Raw genomic sequence first — 18,921 nt, 5'->3', positions numbered from 1 at the left:
GTGCAATTAAAGCTTCAAATAAGCTTTCTAAAGTGGTGACTACGGTTACATGCAAGTGGCTTTTCAAAACAAAGGTTTTTCTTGACATTTTGGGGGCTGCATTTCTGATATTGTCACCAAGTCCTGTATTGGATACCACTAGACATTGCAGTATGTCGTCAGTGTTCATTTTAGTCGGATGGAATTAAATCTCACATTACCCTTCCTTTAGTCGTACATTTACAATGCATGTAAAAAAACAGGAATTAAAGCTTATTTAAAATAAAGCTCAGCATGCAATTAAGAAACACTACTTTGCTTTTGGCATGAAGCATTATTTGTGCTTTAGATTATTTGGTTCCTTTGACCATTCATCTTTCTACTTTTGTATTTATATAATTGCAGTACGGTATTTAGCTGCCAAAATATATATAATAGACAGACTGAAAAAGAAAACCGTTCTGCAAATGATTTAGCTAAGGATTCTTAAAACTAGGGCCCTACGAATTCTAATAATAGAAATTCATTCTTTGTGATTCGATGAGATAGTCAATACATATATTATTTATTTTCATATTAAAAATATAGTATTTAATTGTTCCCCACCTTGCACGATTTATATAAACCAGTCAGACTCATATATAACAAAACTGCACACGTCTGTGCAAAGAACATTTCTATTTTTTAAGTTTAAACTTTTCTGAAATCATGTTAGTCTGGTACAAACCCATTTTACTATTATTATAGTTCTCAAGCATTCAGTTCAAAATACTACAGCCTGAATATTTGACCATTGGAGCAAAGAGTTCCTTGCAATTGTTGTCTCCATTGCTGAAATGGAAAGAAGGGTTGCAATTATTGGGGCAGGAACAAGTGGCCTTATTGCCTGCAAATACGTACCTTTTAGAGTTTGGATTTAATCCAATTATCTTTGAAGTTGATAATGGTGTTGGAGGACTACGGAGACATACCATGGAATCCACGAAACTCCAAAACACTAAACCAACGTACCAGTTTATAGATTTTCCATGGCCTTCTTCAGTTAAAGAACATAATCCAAGTCACAACCAAGTGCTAGATTATCTTAACTCCTATGCTGAACATTTTCCCCTCATTCCTTACATTAGGTTCAACTCCAATGTCATCGATATAGATTATGCTGGAGAGTCTAGTGAAGAAATGAAATCATGGGAATTGTGGGGTGGTAATGGCAGGCCCTTCTGCTCCAAGGGAACTTGGCATATTGCTATGCAAGATACCAAGAATTTATCCATAGAGGTATGTATTTATAGTTTGTTTCCTTTGGTATGCTTTTGTTTTATAATTTGAGGAAGTCTTAGTTTCATTTATCTGTTTCCTGTTTTGTCAAGTATCTCCTTGGTATATCTGTATTCTGTTTCTCACTAAACAAAAGTAGTCATGTTAACTAAAAAAGTTACTTAATCACATTTAATTACACCAATCTAAATTAAAAATTAAATTTTTTCCTAATTTATCCTGTATTGAAACTTGATACCAGGAATGAAAAGGAGTCATTGGAACTAAAATCTTAATTAAATGAAGGATATTTTGACATTTGGAGTATTATTGTTGGATTCTTATTCTTAAATCGCTTTGCGGAGCTTTTAATTCACAAGCCATGAGAACCCTTCCTACTTGGCCTTGTGGACACTTTACTTTCACCACTGGTAATAATAAATGACATCATTTTTAAATAAACTTGTTCGTAAGTATTGAAAAAAATAATTGAGATTCTATTCTAACCTAAAATATATTTATGTATCTCAAATTTTGGAGAAATTAGATCAGAATTTATTAAAAAGTTAAAGTAGATAAATTGATATTAGTTTATGGACAAAATTTATTTATTTTATATTTTGAGGACAAGACTTAGATACAATATCATAGTATTGTTGGTGTTGTTTTAAAATTAAATTTAAAATTTCACCTTGGTAATGCATGAAACAAATCTGATTGGAAAATAACCCTAACAGTACTTATGGTACCATACCATGGTACTGTATGTAAGTTTTTACCTTAGATTCATTTTCTCCTCTTATAAGTAGAATTTATCCCAAAAATACCAGATTATCACATATATCTTTCATATTGATACTTGTAGTTTAGAAGTAAAGAACAATGTATTCATATATAGTTCTATTATTAACTTGCAGAGATCGGGAATTTCTAAACTTGTTGAAACTATTCTAAAATGGAAGCTGTCATTAAAGAAGTATGGATTGGTACCCAATCACAGCTTTCTTCAAGATCTCTTCACATGTCTGCTTGGAGTGTTTCCTGATAACTTCTTTGACAAACTAAAAGAAGGATCCATTCTTATGAAGAAATCACAAAGCTTTAGCTTATGTAGAGAAGGTGTAATCATTGATGGAGAAAGCCCCTAGAGACAGATATAGTAATTTTTGCCACTGGATACAAAGGTGACCAAAAAATAAAAAACATATTCAAATCTCCAATCTTCCAAAATTACATCATTAGACCAGCAACCTCAACAGTTTCTCTCTACAAGTTAGTGTGTGATAGGTTTGCCCCATTTTCTTCTGCAACCTGTTAAAAAGATTGTGGACGAAAAATGAGCCAAACAAGTTATCTATTATAGCTTTAAAGATGTTATTTGTTATTAAAATTTATTTAATTTTAATTTTAGTTTTTTTAAAATATTTTTTAATTAATTTATGATTTTATTAAATTACATGTTTAAATGAATTTATTCCTTGTCATTATTTTTGCTTTTGATGAAAGGGCATAATTAGGCTATTTCATACATGTATACTTTTAAAGAGCAGTTCGGATTGGTTGGGAATTGGTGGTTTAACGGGTCTAAGCGACTTATTTGATTAGATGCACCATTGAACTGGTTTGATCTGACCGATTCTATGGTTACCAGTGAAATCAATCAGGTTGAATGAGTAAATTAGTCTTATTATATTATATTGAACCACCATATATATATATATATATATATATATATATATATATATATATATATAATTTTTTCTCAAAATATTGATCAACATTTTAAATATATGCAAACCTTCATTTACATTATCAAACAAAATGGTCTTGCAGTCTCCCAATCGAAAATAAATCTTTTTAAAACAAAGATCCGATTCCTTGGTCACAACATACATCAGGGAACAATCATACCAATAGATAGGTCAATTGAGTTCGCCAGTAAATTCCCCAACCAAATTTTAGATAAAACCTAGTTACAAAAATTTCCTTGTTGTCTAAATCATGTCAGAGAATTTGTACCATATTTAAATAATATTGTCAAACCACTGCATGATAGGTTGAAGTCTCTGGATCAACAACTTTTAGGAACTCTGGATGGGCTTTAAACCAGATTTTCACCTGATCTAGTTCAGCCTTTGAGGCATCAAACTGATTCCACCACTTGACAAATGCATGTCGCTGCAAGGATAGGAATTGCTTGTTGTTTTCCGTCTTGCCATGAAAATATCCAAGACAAAGCAAAACTGGAAAAATATTTTAAGTTTGCGGGAATTCGTGATTCCTGAGAATTAAACATCTTGTTGAATTGAACAAATCCATGTTGAACTTGTTCTGGATATATTTCTAGAATTGGAACAAAAAAGTCCCACCATTGAAGGAACTAATTTGGAAAATTATAGACTATGTTAGTCTTGAAGTAAATGAGCCATGAATATTTGTATTTGTTGTTTTGATGCCAAAATACTTTGATTATGTAATTAAGACTGTAGAAAATAATATTCCTCTAGGACAAGACATAGGGGAAGAATTTCATTTATTATCAAAAAATTCAATCTTCGAACATAACAGAAAATACAAATACCTACTCATAGGATGTGTCTAGGTAGCAATTAAACCATTAATTGATATGGGTATAGATGCTGCCGTTTTAATGTGTCTTAGAGATATTAGGCACAATAAATTCGAAGATTCTTTAATAGGAATAGTAGAAACAAGTCTAGGACAAGGACCAATCTATTTCAACTATTACCCAAATAAAACAGTGAGTCTGATGGATAGAAACATTCTTGACTCTCTGTTCTTAAATATCCACTTTCATGGACTTAACATGATGGAAGGATCAATTCCAGTAGCCTTAATTTATAGGATCCAATATAAGGTCATGAACACTTATGCGTCAAGAGTCCTTCTAAAACCTCAAAGAAGGGAGACAACTTTGTTTATCACTGATATGACAAAGGCTAATGTTTCTCTCCCAAGAACCATCAAATGGGATGTGGTAACTCTTCCTGAAAAATGAGTCATGGACAAGGCCACACCGTCAGTCCCCAGACCTGCTCCAACCATAAAACAAATCAAGCAGGATAATTCTGGTAAGATAGAGATAACCTTCAATAGGAGAAACTCTTTCTTATCTAGAATAGAAGCCTCAAGATTCGAGTATGAATCGGCAAAAAGATATTTCTCGGTAAGAACCCAATCAATTCCAGTAGGATTATCTAGATCTGAGTCACATAACCAGATGCCAAAATACTTTGGTCCAAACAAAAGCATCTTTTAAATCCAAAAACACTGTCTCTACCACTCAACCATTACAATTATTGCATATGGATTTGTTTGGACCATCTAGGGTCATGAGTTTTGGTGGGAGTTATTATGCATTAGTAATTGTTGATGACTATTCTAGGTATACTTGGACTTTATTTCTTACTCATAAAAATGATGCATTTCATGAATTTAGAAGACTTGCCAAAGTCATCCAAAACAAGAAAAATCTCAAAATTATCTCCATCAGAAGTGATCATGGAGGTGAATTTGAAAACAATGATTTTGAAATATTTTGTGATGAACATGGCATAGAACACAACTTTTCTGCACCTAGGACACCCCAACAAAACGAAGTAGTAGAAAGGGAAAATAAATCTTTAGAAGAAATTGCTAGAACCCTTTTAAATGATACAACACTTCCAAAATATTTTTGGGCAGAAGCAGTAAATACCGCATGCTATATTATGAATAGAGCTTTAATAAGACCCATTCTTAAGAAAACCCCATATGAACTATTTAATAATAGAAAACCAAACATTGCTCATTTACATGTGTTTAGATGTAAATGTTTTGTTCTAAACAATGGTAAAGAAAGCCTAGGAAAATTTGATGCTAAGGCAGATGAGGGCATATTCCTTGTGTATTCCTTACATAGCAAAGCCTTTAGGATATACAACAAAAGAACCATGACAATTGAGGAGTCAATACATGTTACTTTTGATGAAACTAATATTACCTCTCCGAGAAAGGAATTTCTTGATGATATTGCAGATTCTTTGGAAGATGCTCACAATGAAGAAAGAAATCTAAAAAGGAAGAGAGAGATGAAGAAAACAAGGATGATCAAAATGACACAGCCCAAGAAGATGATAATCTTCCCAAAGAATGGAAAACTTCAAGAAATCATCCTCTTGACATCATCATCGGAGATATCTCAAAAGGGGTAACAACTAGACACTCTCTCAAAGATTTATGCAATAATATGGCTTTTGTTTCATTGATAGAACCTAAAAACTTTAAGGAAGCCATTATAGATGATCATTGGATAATAACTATGCAAGAAGAATTAAATCAATTTGAAAGAAATGATGTATGGGAATTAGTAGAGAAACCTTTAAACTATCCAATCATAGGAACTAAGTGGGTATTTAGAAATAAATTAGATGAAAATGGTATAGTAGTTAGAAATAAAGCTAGACTTGTAGCAAAAGGATATAACCAAGAAGAAGGTGCAGATTATGAAGAAACCTTTGCACCCGTAGCCAGATTAGAAGCCATTAGGATGCTCTTAGCTTATGCATCTATTATGAATTTTAAACTATATCAAATGGATGTCAAAAGTGCTTTCTTAAATGGTCTAATTCAAGAGGAGGTATATGTAGAACAACCTCCTGGGTTTGAAGACTCACAAAAATTAGATCATGTCTATAGATTAAAGAAAGCACTCTATGGTTTAAAACAAGCACCTAGGGCTTGGTATGAAAGATTAAGTAAATTCCTATTAGAAAAGAATTTTACTCGTGGGAAGGTAGATACCACCTTATTCATAAAAAGAAAGGATAATGATATCTTATTGGTACAAATTTATGTTGATGATATAATTTTTGGATCTACTAATGAATCTTTGTGCAAGGAGTTTTCCATTGATATGCAAAGTGAGTTTGAGATGTCCATGATGGGTGAGTTAAATTACTTTCTTGGACTACAAATTAAACAAACAAATGATGGGATCTTTTTCAACCAAGCAAAGTATTGCAAGGAACTCATCAAGAGATTTGGAATGGAAAACTCAAAACACTTGGCTACTCCTATGAGTACCAGCTGTTATCTTGACAAAGATGAATCCGGTCAACCTGTTGATGCAAAGCAATACAGAGGTATGATTGGATCTCTACTCTACTTATCTATAAGTAGGCCAGATATTATGTTTAGTGTATGTATGTGTGCAAGATTTCAATCAAATCCAAGGTACTCACATCTAATGGCAGTAAAAAGAATCATAAGATATCTATTAGGAATAGTTAACCTAGGATTATGGTACCCTAAGAATTCTTTATGCAATTTAGTAGGATACTCAGATTCAGATTTTGCTGGATCAAAAACAGATAGGAAAAGCACTAGTGGAACATGTCAATTCATAGGGTCTGCTCTTGTTTCTTGGAATAGCAAGAAGCAAAATAGTGTAGCATTGTCCACAGCAGAAGCAGAATACATTTCTCCTGGTAGTTGTTTTGCACAGATTCTATGGATGAAACAACAACTATCAAATTATGGAATTGTATTAGATCACATTCCCATAAAATGTGATAACACAAGTGCCATAAACATATCTAAAAATCCAGTCCTTCACTCTAGAACCAAGCATATAGAAATTAGGCATCATTTTATTAGAGATCATGTCCTAAAAGGTGATGTTGTCTTAGAATTTGTAGATACAAAAAATCAACTTGCAGACATCTTCAGAAAACCACTAAACAAAGATTCTTTCTACACTATTAGAAGAGAATTAGGACTACTAGATGCTAGTGACTTATCTAAATGATCTATATTATTATGACATTTGAACAATTTAGTATTTCTTTTATTTGCATGGTTTGATTAAACAATTATGAATTATGTTATATGACTATGTAGTTTATATGTATTTGATCTATTCATGTTTCTTGCTTCATGATTGGTTTATATTCTTCAATGTATGTCTTGTGAATGATTAATAGTACATGTTTGTCTTATACTTGTTACACACTTTGGCTTTTTGTTGATGCCAAAGGGGGAGAGAAATAGGGATTAAAATCAAGAACTCACATAAGTAATTAACTTAATTTCAAAGTGAAGCATAAACTCAAAAACAAAGGGGGAGAATTTAAGTGAGTGATCAACTAGGAAAAAGTGTGTGTATGTGTTTCTTGATTTCAGAGTTGTCATCATCAAAAAAGGGGAGATTGTAGAAGCAAACTTCATTGCTTCATGATGATGAATCAAGATTGATTCAAGGTGTTTTGATGATAACAAAGATGATGAAAAAAAGCCCAAGAAAATGATTTCAAGATTGAGTCAAGAACGATTCAAGATTCAAGATCAAGATTCAAGACTCAAAGATTCAAGAATCAAGAGAAGACTTAATCAAGATAAGTATTAAAAGGTTTTTCAAAACATTGAGTAGCACAAGAAGTTTTCACAAAATCATTACCAAAGAGTTTTACTCTCTGGTAATCGATTACTAGATTATAGTAATCGATTACCAGTGGTTTTAAAAAGTTAAGATTTTCTAAATTCAAAATGAAGAGTCACATCCATTGATGTGTAATCGATTACACCTTTATGATAATCGATTACCAATGACTATTTTCGAAAAATTCATTTCCAAAAGTCATATTTCTTCAAGTAACTTGTTTATAAAGATTCTTTCAAAAGTCATATCTTTTTAAGTGATTAGTTTTAAAGGAATTGCCAAGAGTTACAAGTTTTGACTTGAGTCATCAAGAAACTATAAATATGTGACCTTGGAATGAAATAATTCATTCATCTCAATCATCTCTTTCAATATTTTCTTTCATCTCTTTCAACATTTTTTTTGTTTCATCTTCTCTTCATCTTTCTAAAAGTTTTTGTTCAAAACTTTCTCTTCCAAGTAAAGATCTTTGTTCAAAAACTTGTGCTATTCATCTTTTTCATTCCCTTCTCCATTTGCCAAAAAGAATTCGCCAAGGACTAATCGCCTGAATTCTTTTTGTGTCTCTTTTCTCCCTTTTCCAAAATAACAAAGGACTAACCGCCTGAATTCTTTTGTGTCTCCCTTCTCCCTTGTCAAAGAATTCAAAACGACATAGTCTGAGAATTCTTTTGATTCTTCCCTTTCCCATAAACAAAAGATTTCAAAGGACTAACCGCCTGAGAATTCTTTTGTTTCCCCATTCACAAAGTTTCAAATTACTAACTGCCTGAGAACTTTGTCTTAACACATTGGAGGGTACATTTACTGGGGTTGTTGTGACTGAGAACAAGAGAGGGTGCATCTCTTGTGGATCAGTTCTAGTGGAGGGTACATCTACTAGGTTGTTCAACTTGTGGATCTTTGCTTGTAAAAGGATTTTTACAAGGTTGAAAAGAAATCTCAAGGACCGCAGGTTGCTTGGGGACTGGATGTAGGCACGGGTTGTTGCTGAACCAGTATAAATCTCCTGTGTTTGTCTTTTTCTTCCCTACTCTTTTAATTTCCGTTGTGCACTTTAATTATTGTTTTTACTTTTGGTAATACTAAGAAGGATAGATTTTTAATTAGTAAAGATTCATTAATAATTAATTCAACCCCCCCTTCTTAATTATTCCGAGGCCACTTGATCCAACATTTTGGTCCAATTCCAGAAATATATCCAGAACAAGTTCAACATGGATTTGCTCAATTCAACAAGATGTTTAATTCTCAGGAATCACGAATTCCCATAGACTTAAAATATTTTTCCAGTTTTGCTTTGTCTTGGATATTTTCATGGCAATACAGGTATAGCAAGTTGAAAAACAACAAACAATTTCCATCCTTGTAGCGACATGCATTTGTCAAGTGGCAGAATCAGTTTAATGCCTCAAAGGCTGAACCAGATCAGGTCAAAATCTGGTTTAAAGCCCATCCAAAGTTCTTGAAAGCTGTTGATCCAGAGACTTCTTTATTCCTCAATCAGAAGTCCCAACTAGTTGCTTTCTTGGCAGGATCCAACTCTAAGGAACATCTCACCAAAAACTTAAAGGAAGTTTTAAAATTACTTCAAAGTCAAGAAGAAGGAAGCTCTTCCTCAAAGAAAGAAGACACCAACTCTTCTAAAAATGATGATGATTTCTACAAAAATGAAGATGATTGTTTTGGTATTTGTTTAGATGATGTATAAATTTTACCGATTTCTACAGACATAGTTCTGGTTTTGTAACCTGTACTGTAGCCATGGTACATAAAAAATTTCTATAAAAGGAGTCCTCAAGTCCATTGTGAGGCACCCTTGGAGATAGAATAGTCAGATAGATTGTAGAGATAGAAGCTCTTGGAAACACTCTTTGTAAGCTTTTCTTTCGTTAATAAAATTTTCAAGTTCTTTCTTTCATATCTCTTCTCCCTCTTGACTAATCTTGTGCGGCTCTGTCACCGCTTCAGTTTCTTCTCTTCCTCCCCCTAACAGTCCAGTGTGGCTCTACTACTGTTTCTGTTTTCTTTTTAATGTTTTTGTTTTAAATCATTGCATGTTTACTTAATTTTACTTCTTATTTCTTCATATTCTGTCTACCTTATTTGCTTATCGTTCTTACTTCTCATTTGTCCGTTTGATCCTTTTTCGCTGATCTCTAATATGAAATCCAATCTTGGAAACATGCCATACCACTTTTTTTTTACTACCCAAGGTTTTGATATATTTCGAAATCGAGAAATTTCAAGTAGAGCGGGTGCTATCCAAGAACAATTGGCCGATCTAGATTTGAGAATTCTTATGGATTCTTCATTGATAGAATGGAAAGAATTAGGGGAAAAGGGATCCCCGGACAATGAAAACGAATGGGAAGATCAAAAAGTTGGAAGAAGAAAGAAAATTTTGGTTCGACGCATAGTCTTAGCTAAGCATTTTCTTCGAACAAATATAGAACCAGAATGGATGGTTGATATTTTAGTTGAATCATACTGTAGCAGTAAGTCCTATGGATGAGAAAGGGCAGTGTCATTCCCTAATTTCGTCCAGGGACTATCATTCGCTAACATTTGATTCTTGCTAGCCGAATTAAGCTGCTTGACACCAGTTGTCGTGCAATACGAAAGGTTTTTTGACGTTTCGGCAAAAAATGCGGTAAATACTCAAATGGGAGGGCAAAAAGGTCATTTTGGAGCTTTTCCTGACCCCTGGCTTGCCTAGGCTAGCCTCTGGCTCGCTTGGGCCCCCAAATAACTTAGGGGTGAAGTAACCAGCTTGCCTAGGCGAGCAAGGTTGCTTTAGGTTGAAGCAACAGCTCGCCTGTGCGAGCTGCAGATCAACCATGTCCTCTCATTTCCTATAAATAGGTGTGAGGGGGCTGAAGGAAGGGGTTCAACCTTCATATATTGAAAGGATTTAGTGAAATTAAGGAGAAGAAGAAAAAAACGAGGCCGAGGAGCTTCCAAATCACAATCGTGATCGATTCCTACATCGTTCTTCGTTCGTCAACCGGTTAGTATTTATTTTAAGGTTTTGAATTCGCTCTATGCATCCTTAGGGGTCCTCCTTGTTGCTTTGCACATCTTCATCTCATTCTTCTACCATCAGTGATCTCATTTCTTCATGTAAAGCGAATTTCAACCGACCATTTATGCCGTAATCTCATTTTATCCTTGCAAAATAAAATTTCAACCGATCATTTACCTAACAAGTCGTCTTTTAATGAGATTGTAAGTAAAACAAGTGAAACCCAGATAAAATCAACATGTAATCAAGCTTTCTATCTATTAAAGTCGCTTGAGTCCATTCGAGGTCCAACGCCTTAACGATATCTTTTATTCTTGTTGGTTAAAATGAACCTTTCAAAAGTTTAAAATCAACTCGACACATAACTTTCTTGCTTTTAAAGAATTACATAGGTCTGAGTTTCTCATTGCACTTGAGGATACGCAGGAGCAAGGGCAACACCTTTTTCGACCCCCAAAAAATAAAAAATATAAAAAAGGGAAAATACACAATTTTGAAGTCATGTTTTGCACACTCGATTAAAGGTTGTCGTCCCTTGTGACGGGTGCATGGGGTGATAATACCTTCCCCATGCGTAAACAACTCCCGAACCTTTATTTTCAAAATCCGCAGGCCTTTCGTCTTTTTGGTTTTTTCTAAAATTTTCCTCGAAAAAACATTGGTGGCGACTCCGCGCATTTTCTTCATGAGAAGACGCACCCTTAAGTCTCACCTCACCCTCCCGCCGAAGGGTAGGTTGCGACAATTGGCGACTCTACTGGGGATTTGTTAGAGAGTTAGGCCATTTAATCTGTGTGCAATAGTTATCGTGACTTTCTCTTTGTTTTATTTCCCTTTCTTTCTTTTATGTTCTTGTGTTCATATAACTCTTTTTGTGCTTTTGTATTTGGTGTGGCTGTTTACGTAATAGATGCATATTTATAAACATTTGCTTGTTCTATGCATACATGGCACTTACACATTTGCACACACGAGGAGTTATTGGGCTGGGTCTTCGACTCGCTTGATGACAGTGAAGTCTCATCTAGAGTTTTTCTCTTTGATGATACGTTGTCGCTGGCAGTCCTTACTGCCACAATGTTTAATATCAAAGAGAATGATATCTCTAGAAACCTTTGAAAGTTATGTGCAACCACCTTTGGGAGTTGTCACTAAATAGCAAACCTTTAGTTCTTCCCATTAGGTTCCTAAAATAGGAGCATGGAACAAACACACTATGTTTTGTTTCCTTGATATAGCCATGCATATCTTTATGATGTCATGGTTGCGTGCGTCATTCTTGTGTTTACCATGTTGTTATGTCAGTTTGGTATTAATTTATTGCGTTGTCATGTTTCTCTTTGTGCTATCAACCATGTGCTCTCGCGCGTGTATACTTTTGCCGTGTCATCACTTATGCATTACATTTGTCTCATCATCTTTGCCACGGGAAGCCGGAAGGTTCGCGTTACCTTCTTAATTGCCATGCATTAGGCACCATGGTAATGTCTGAAAACGAACCATGATACCCAATGCATTGTGAGTAAGAAGGGATGGTCTCCTTGACTCTTGTGTCCGTAGTTAGACGCATTTTGTCATACATAACATAAACATTCCCTCATGCATTCATTATATCTCCTCTATGATAGGGCCTTCAAATTAGTCTGGGCCTTCAACAACAATTAATATTCTTAGTAGTGCCTCAGCCTTTGGGCCTTCATCCTTCTCCACTTGGGCCTTGTTAAGTATGTCTGATACCAATTGTTGGAGGGTATCCACTGACTATTTGGTCCTACTCCTGGTCATAGGTCCCTATATTTGGGTAGTTTTAGGATTCTCATCATGCCCTCATTCTTAGAAAGCATTTTCCCTCAAATGCTCAGAATCATCACCTGCAACAAATGGAGTGAAGTCAGCAATCATTCTTCTTTGCAATTTGCACCTTCACTTGGTCATGCAATCTTTTCATATACTTAACTTTAGCCTGTGCATCCTTATGCTGAGTCTGTTGGGGATTGTTTTTGTAAGTTGGCCTGTTAGGCAATGAAGCTCCTGGAAGGAGGTCAATTTGATGTTCTATGCCTCTTGAAGGTGGTACTCCATGAGGAATCTACTTGGGAAAGACATCTTTAAATTCTTGCAATAAGGGTTCAACACTAGGAGAAAACAGAAATAGTTAACTCATTAGAATTATTAGTAAAAAATTTACTGTCTTTGCAATACAATAGATAAAGTGGTTCACAAGCAAGTAATACTTTCCTAACTTCACTCGCCTTTGCTAAGCAATTAAATTTTTTCTCATGTGTATCACTCTTTCTCTCAAGTGTATCACTCTTCTTTTTTCTATTCCTCTTTGGTGCCTTACTCTTTTCTTTCTCTTGTTCTCTCTTTTCTCTCATTTTGATTTGTTCGCATTGGATAGAAGACTCCAAGTAGATTGGGCCAGAGATCCAAGGGAAGGCCCTAGGGTTCTCATGAGCCTTAGGGTAGATTTTGAGCCCATGGGCTAAGTATGAGCCCGCTTATCTTTGTAAATATTAGAATAGGTTTTTCCTTCATTTGGGCCTTGTATTTTGGTCATTCTAGTAGTATAGGGCTTTAGCCTTGTATTTCGAGGAATTTTGAGTAGTCTTTGTAGTAGGGATTTTTTTTGTATGTTCATGTATTTTGTCATGGGGGTTAGCTTAGCTATTATAGGGGGTGTGTAGCTAAGCTCTATCTTCTTTAGGAATCTTCTTAAGGAAGCTTCTCAAGGAGGTGATCTTAGTTATGAGAGGGGTGTGTGTAGCTAAGCTCTAGCTTCTGAAGGAAGTTTTCTCAAAGAAGCTTCTCAAGGAAGTTTTCTCAAGAAATCTTCTCAAGGAAGCTACCTAGTCTATAAATAGAAGTATGTGTAACACTTGTAGGAACTTTGATAAATGAGAGTCTTGTGAGACACAACTCAAAGTTCAACTTCTCTCCCTTTTTCTTCCTTCAATTCCGTGCTCCCCCCTCTCTCTTTCTCTCCCTCTTTCTTTTCCTCCATTGAAGCATCCTCTCCAAGCTTCTTATCCAAGGCTCATCTTGGTGGTGAAGCTCCTTCTTCCATGGCTTATTCCTTAATGGATGGCGCCTCCTCTCACCTCTTTTCCTTTGTTTTCCGTGCATCTCCATGGTGGAAAATCACCATTAAAGGACCCCATTGAAGCTCAAAAATCCAGCCTCCATAGAAGCCCCATAAGCAAGCTTCCATCACAAAGGACTTCACTGATGAAGAAGATCTAAGGCCTACAAGCTCCACATGGAGCTATTTCAGAGGTTGACAAAGCTAAGGTGGAAGTCATTGAAAAATTACCACCACCAGCAAATGTCAAAGGCATCAGAAGTTTTTTAGGACATGTTGGATTCTACAAGCATTTCATCAAAGATTATTCTAAAATTTCCAAACCTTTGAGCAATCTTTTGAATAAAGAAGTTTCATTTCATTTTGATAAATTATGTTTTGAAGCTTTTGATACTTTGAAACAGAAACTGATCTCTGTACCCATAGTCACTACTCCAAGTTAGAAACTAGATTTTGAAATAATGTGTGATGCAAGTGATTATGCAGTAGGATCAGTTTTGGACAACAAAAAAATAAAAATTTCATGTCATACACTATGCAAGCAAGGTTTTAAATGGGGCTCAAATTAATTATGCTACAACTGAGAAAAAATTGCTTGCAATAGTATATGCTTTGGAAAAATTTAGATCTTATTTGATAGGATCTAAAATTGTGGTTTTTACAGATCATGTTGCTATAAGATATTTGTTGGTTAAAGTTGATTCTAAACCTCAACTTATCCATTGCATTCTATTGTTGGAGGAATTTGATTTAGAGATCAAGGATAAAAAGGTAAGTGAAAATCATGTAGCTAATCATTTGTCTAGGCTGACTATTGATTAGGTGACCACACAAGGACCTAAGATTCAAGAAGAGTTTCCTGATGAGAAATTATTTAACATTTGAACAAGGCCATGGTTTGCTGAGATGGCTAATTTTAAAGCAGGTTGTGCACTCCTTGATGATCTAACATGGCACCAAAAGAAGAAGCTTTTCAAGGATGCTAGATGATCCTTATTTATTTAAAATTGGAGTAGACAATCTCCTACGATGGTGTGTAACTTTGGAGGAGGCAAGAAGCATACTGTGACATTTCCATAGTTCACCTTATGGAGGCCATTATAATGGAGAGAGGACTACCATCAAGGTTCTCCAATCTTGTTTTTATTGGCCTACCCTGTGCAAAGATGCTCATGAATACGTCCAAAGGTGTGACAAATGTCAAAGAACAGGTGGACTCTCCAGAAGGAATGAAATTCCACTACAAAGTATTTTGGAAATTGAAGCTTTTGACTGCTAGGGGGATAGATTTCATAGGTCCATTTCCTTCATCTTACTCACATAAATATATTTTATTGGTTGTGGACTATGTAACAAAATGGGTGGAAGTAGTAACGGTTCAACATGCTGATGCAAAAACCATTATTTGCTTCCTAAAAAAGAATATCTTCTCAAGGTTTGGCACACCCAGAGTACTAATCAGTGACAGAGGATCTCATTTTTGTAATGCTCAACTCATAAAAGTCCTCCACACTACAGTGTCAAACACAAGGTAGCCTCACCTTACCAACCTTAGACCAATGGGTAAGCTGAAGTTTCTAACAGGGAAGTTAAGACAACTTTAGAAAAAAATAGTTGCTTAATCAAGGAAGGATTGGTCCCAAAAGCTAGATGAAGCTTTGTGGGCATACAAAACAGCATACAAAGCCCGCAGGACTTACTCCTTTCCAGTTGGTCTATGGAAAATCTTGTCACCTACTTGTTGAGTTGGAACATAAAGCTTATTGGGCATTAAAATTTCTGAACTTCGACTCAAATGCAGCTAGTGAACACAGGAAGATCCAATTCCATGAATTGGAGGAATTGAGGGTTCAAGGTTTTGAGAATTCTAAGCTTTATAAGAAAAGAGCAAAAATATATCATGACAAAAAGCTATCAAAAAGGAATTTTCAGCCTAGTCAACAAGTATTGTTATTTAATTCTTGATTAAGATTGTTTCCAGGTAAGCTAAAATCCAAGTGGCCTGGACCATTCATTATCAAAGAAGTTATGCCACATGGAGCAGTGATATTGGAGGACCCAACCACCAAAAGTACATGGACCATGAATGGCAGCAGAATCAAACACTACCTAGATGGAGATTTCGAGAGGCTAATCATTGTTGTCCAGCTGCAAGAGGCTTGAACCACAACAGTGATGTCCAACTATAAAGACGTTAAAGAAGCGCTCCTGGGAGGCAACCTAGTATTTCTAAACCCTACTTTTAAAATTTCTTTTCATACTTGTGTTATTTAAATATTTGTTTGTTTGAATTTTATTAAAAAATATTTTAGGATTATCATTTTATTTATAAGAGATTAATTGTCAATGTTAAAATTTTCTATAAAAAAAAGACCATTAACTCACTTAGGCGAGTTAACGTCTGCGAAGAAAATATAAAGGGGGTGAAATCAAATTTCACCCCACTTATTTGAAAAATCAAGCTCCAAAAACCCTTCTTCCTATTAAGGCATGAAGGCTACGCCTTATTCACCCAAAAATTCATCCAAGTGTCCTCCTTTTCTCCAATTTCTGCATTTCACTTCATCTCATTCGAGTAAGAACCATGTTCTGTCTAAATTTTGCATCTTGTTTATGTGTTATTTGATGAATTGTGCTTTCCTTTCAATGAAATGCAATTTAAAGTTTTGTATGATTGGATGACCATTTGTTCAAAAGATGTGTTGTTCTGAATCATAAAAGGCATGCTCTTGCTTTTCTACTTGTTTGCATATTCCTAATTATTCTCAATCCCTCATTTATACATGCCTAAACGTGTGGACACCAAGTGTTCGATAAAATGTCATAATGGCTTTACTATGTTTTTCTTTTAAAAATTATGAATGCTTAAACATGTTTAGTCATTAGTTTAGATGTGAGATCAACACAAATTGATAACTTAAATAGGATTGTTAATTGAGTTTCAAAATTACCACATTTCCTTAAAATGCAATTATATGAGTATTTAGTGGACAATTAAACTTCTTGGGTTTGAATGACCACCATTTTATTTTTGACTTAAATTGTTGCATTTGGGTGGAGTGAATTGCTTTTTAGGATTGAACTTTCACACCCATGGTTGCTAAAAAAAAATTGACCAATTCAAATGGCTAGGTATTCCTTGTAAAATAATTTTTGCTAAAATTCTAGTTGAAATTGTCTTTGTTACAGATGGATCCAAAGAAACTCGCCTCTAAGAGAGCTAGGAAGACTACTGCAAGAGAAGGATCTAGCATAGCTCCAACAATACAATTTGAATTTGATGGACACTGCTTTCATAGTGAGGAACATCAACACCGCTTTGAAGTGATCAAAGATTGGTCTTTCCTCAAGGAAAGAATGGAGCTGAGGGTGAGTATCTTGAATTTCAAATAGAGATTGCTAGGAGACACTGGACACAGCTTGTAGAGCCCATGCCTAAATATGACCCTGAAGTTGTCCTAGAATTTTAGGCAAATGCATGGCCTACTAAGGAAGGTGTTATGGATAAGCGCTCCAAAGTGCGGGGCCAATGGATTCCTTATGACACAGATGCCATCATTCAATTTTTAGGGAATCCATTGATCTTAGAGGAGGGGCAACAATGTGAATACATTGCAAGAAGAGGTCAAACTACAGGTTTTGATGAAGAGGCTATAGGTCAAATACTTTGCTTCCTAGGACGTGATTTTGTTTGGAGCACCGAATTCCATTATTTCCATATTTTTGTTATTCCATGATTCTGTTATTTTTACTATTTTTTTACTTTAAGTTGTCTTTAGTTAATGAAATCAAAACCAATGACATTCGATTAAATTTGTACATAACTGTTGAATTGATAACCTTTATCCGAATGAATTAAGTAAACTCGAGTCCCTGTGGAGACAAATTCTTTTATAAATGTGAAACCTACAATGACAATTGGTACGCTTGCCAAAAGTCTAACATTGACACGATAATAATTGTAGATGAAAACAATAACGTTGAGATGCTAAGATTGTACTCGAAATCCCCCTATTTGTTGCAATTCCTCATACTTCTACGCCATTACATCATTCATCCCTAATTCACTAATGTATTATATCCCTAATCCCTTAGGTGATAGATCCTAAATCACTTGCCTTGATTCCCAATCTCTCAGAAAACCAACACAAGCAATCAACATTATCGTTTGAGAATTAGCAAGACTTAACCAAGGTTATTCCATCCATATAGATAACCCCAATTAAGTATCTAATTCAATTAAGGTTTCAACGAGACTTGCCAAAGTGCACGTCAATTCCTAGAATCATCTATGAGGTGCATAGACTCACAAATAATTAAGTATATAAGGTGAATAATGAACTCAAACAATATATTAATGTGAGAAATTACATCAAATAAGTTTCAATCTTTTTCTCTCCTAGCCAAGAATGAACTAGCCACTCATGAAATACAAGAAGAGAGAAGAGAAGAGGGTTTTTCAGTAAAGGGTGGTGTGTAGAGGTGTTTTCTTTTGCTTCTGCCTATGTCTCTCTATTCATAGAATCATAAATGTGTTTAATAGAGACAAATAATCTCCTTAATTTACAAAATAATATAATCTATACAAGGGAATTATCTCTTCAACTGATATAATTTGTTTTAATTGTTACAATTATTTTCCAAGTGATTTTCTTCATTTATATTCGAGTTATATCTCCATAATTATCTCTGTTTTGAATTAATTCAATTTCTGGATGCACTGCCTAACGTGCTTCTCACTTAAGCGAGATATCTTATGTAAAATTTCATCTTCTCTTTTGTTTGAGTAGCCTATACCTTGCTTAAGCGAGACTACCTTGTAAAATTGCTCTATTTCTTTGTAAAAATTCACAAAATCATATTAAAAACTTCTAAAATTGTAATTCCTATCTAAAATATATTAAAAATTGAAACATAGCGAATTTGACTTAAAACAAGGCCTAAAGTATCAAATAAATGTCTCAAATTACATATGAAAATACGGTAAATTTGACGTTTATCAGTCAACGAGAGTCTGAAAACTTTATCATGAGATATGTATATAGTAATATTTTAGTAACATATCTCATATTACATTTTATATGCTTGGACCATTATTATGTAGCATATTTTGAATTATTAAGCCATGTTATTCCATAT

At 34.6% G+C, this 18,921-nt stretch overlaps 1 protein-coding gene across 1 annotated transcript; it reads left to right on the top strand.

Moving 5' to 3' along the window:
* The first annotated feature begins 694 nt into the window (after window positions 1-694).
* Window positions 695-2,575, top strand: LOC114386681 (probable flavin-containing monooxygenase 1). Its single transcript, XM_028346719.1, has 2 exons — window positions 695-1,257; window positions 2,154-2,575. Exons 1-2 carry the CDS (start codon window positions 952-954, stop codon window positions 2,382-2,384), a joined length of 537 nt encoding a protein of 178 aa, XP_028202520.1. The 5' UTR covers window positions 695-951; the 3' UTR covers window positions 2,385-2,575.
* The last annotated feature ends 16,346 nt before the right edge of the window (window positions 2,576-18,921 follow it).

The sequence above is a fragment of the Glycine soja genome, chromosome 15 (genome assembly GCF_004193775.1).
Source record: "Glycine soja cultivar W05 chromosome 15, ASM419377v2, whole genome shotgun sequence".
Classification (NCBI taxonomy): Eukaryota; Viridiplantae; Streptophyta; class Magnoliopsida; order Fabales; family Fabaceae; genus Glycine; species Glycine soja.
The sequence above is the reverse complement of the archived record's forward strand: the minus strand, read 5'-3'. Positions and strand labels throughout refer to the sequence as shown.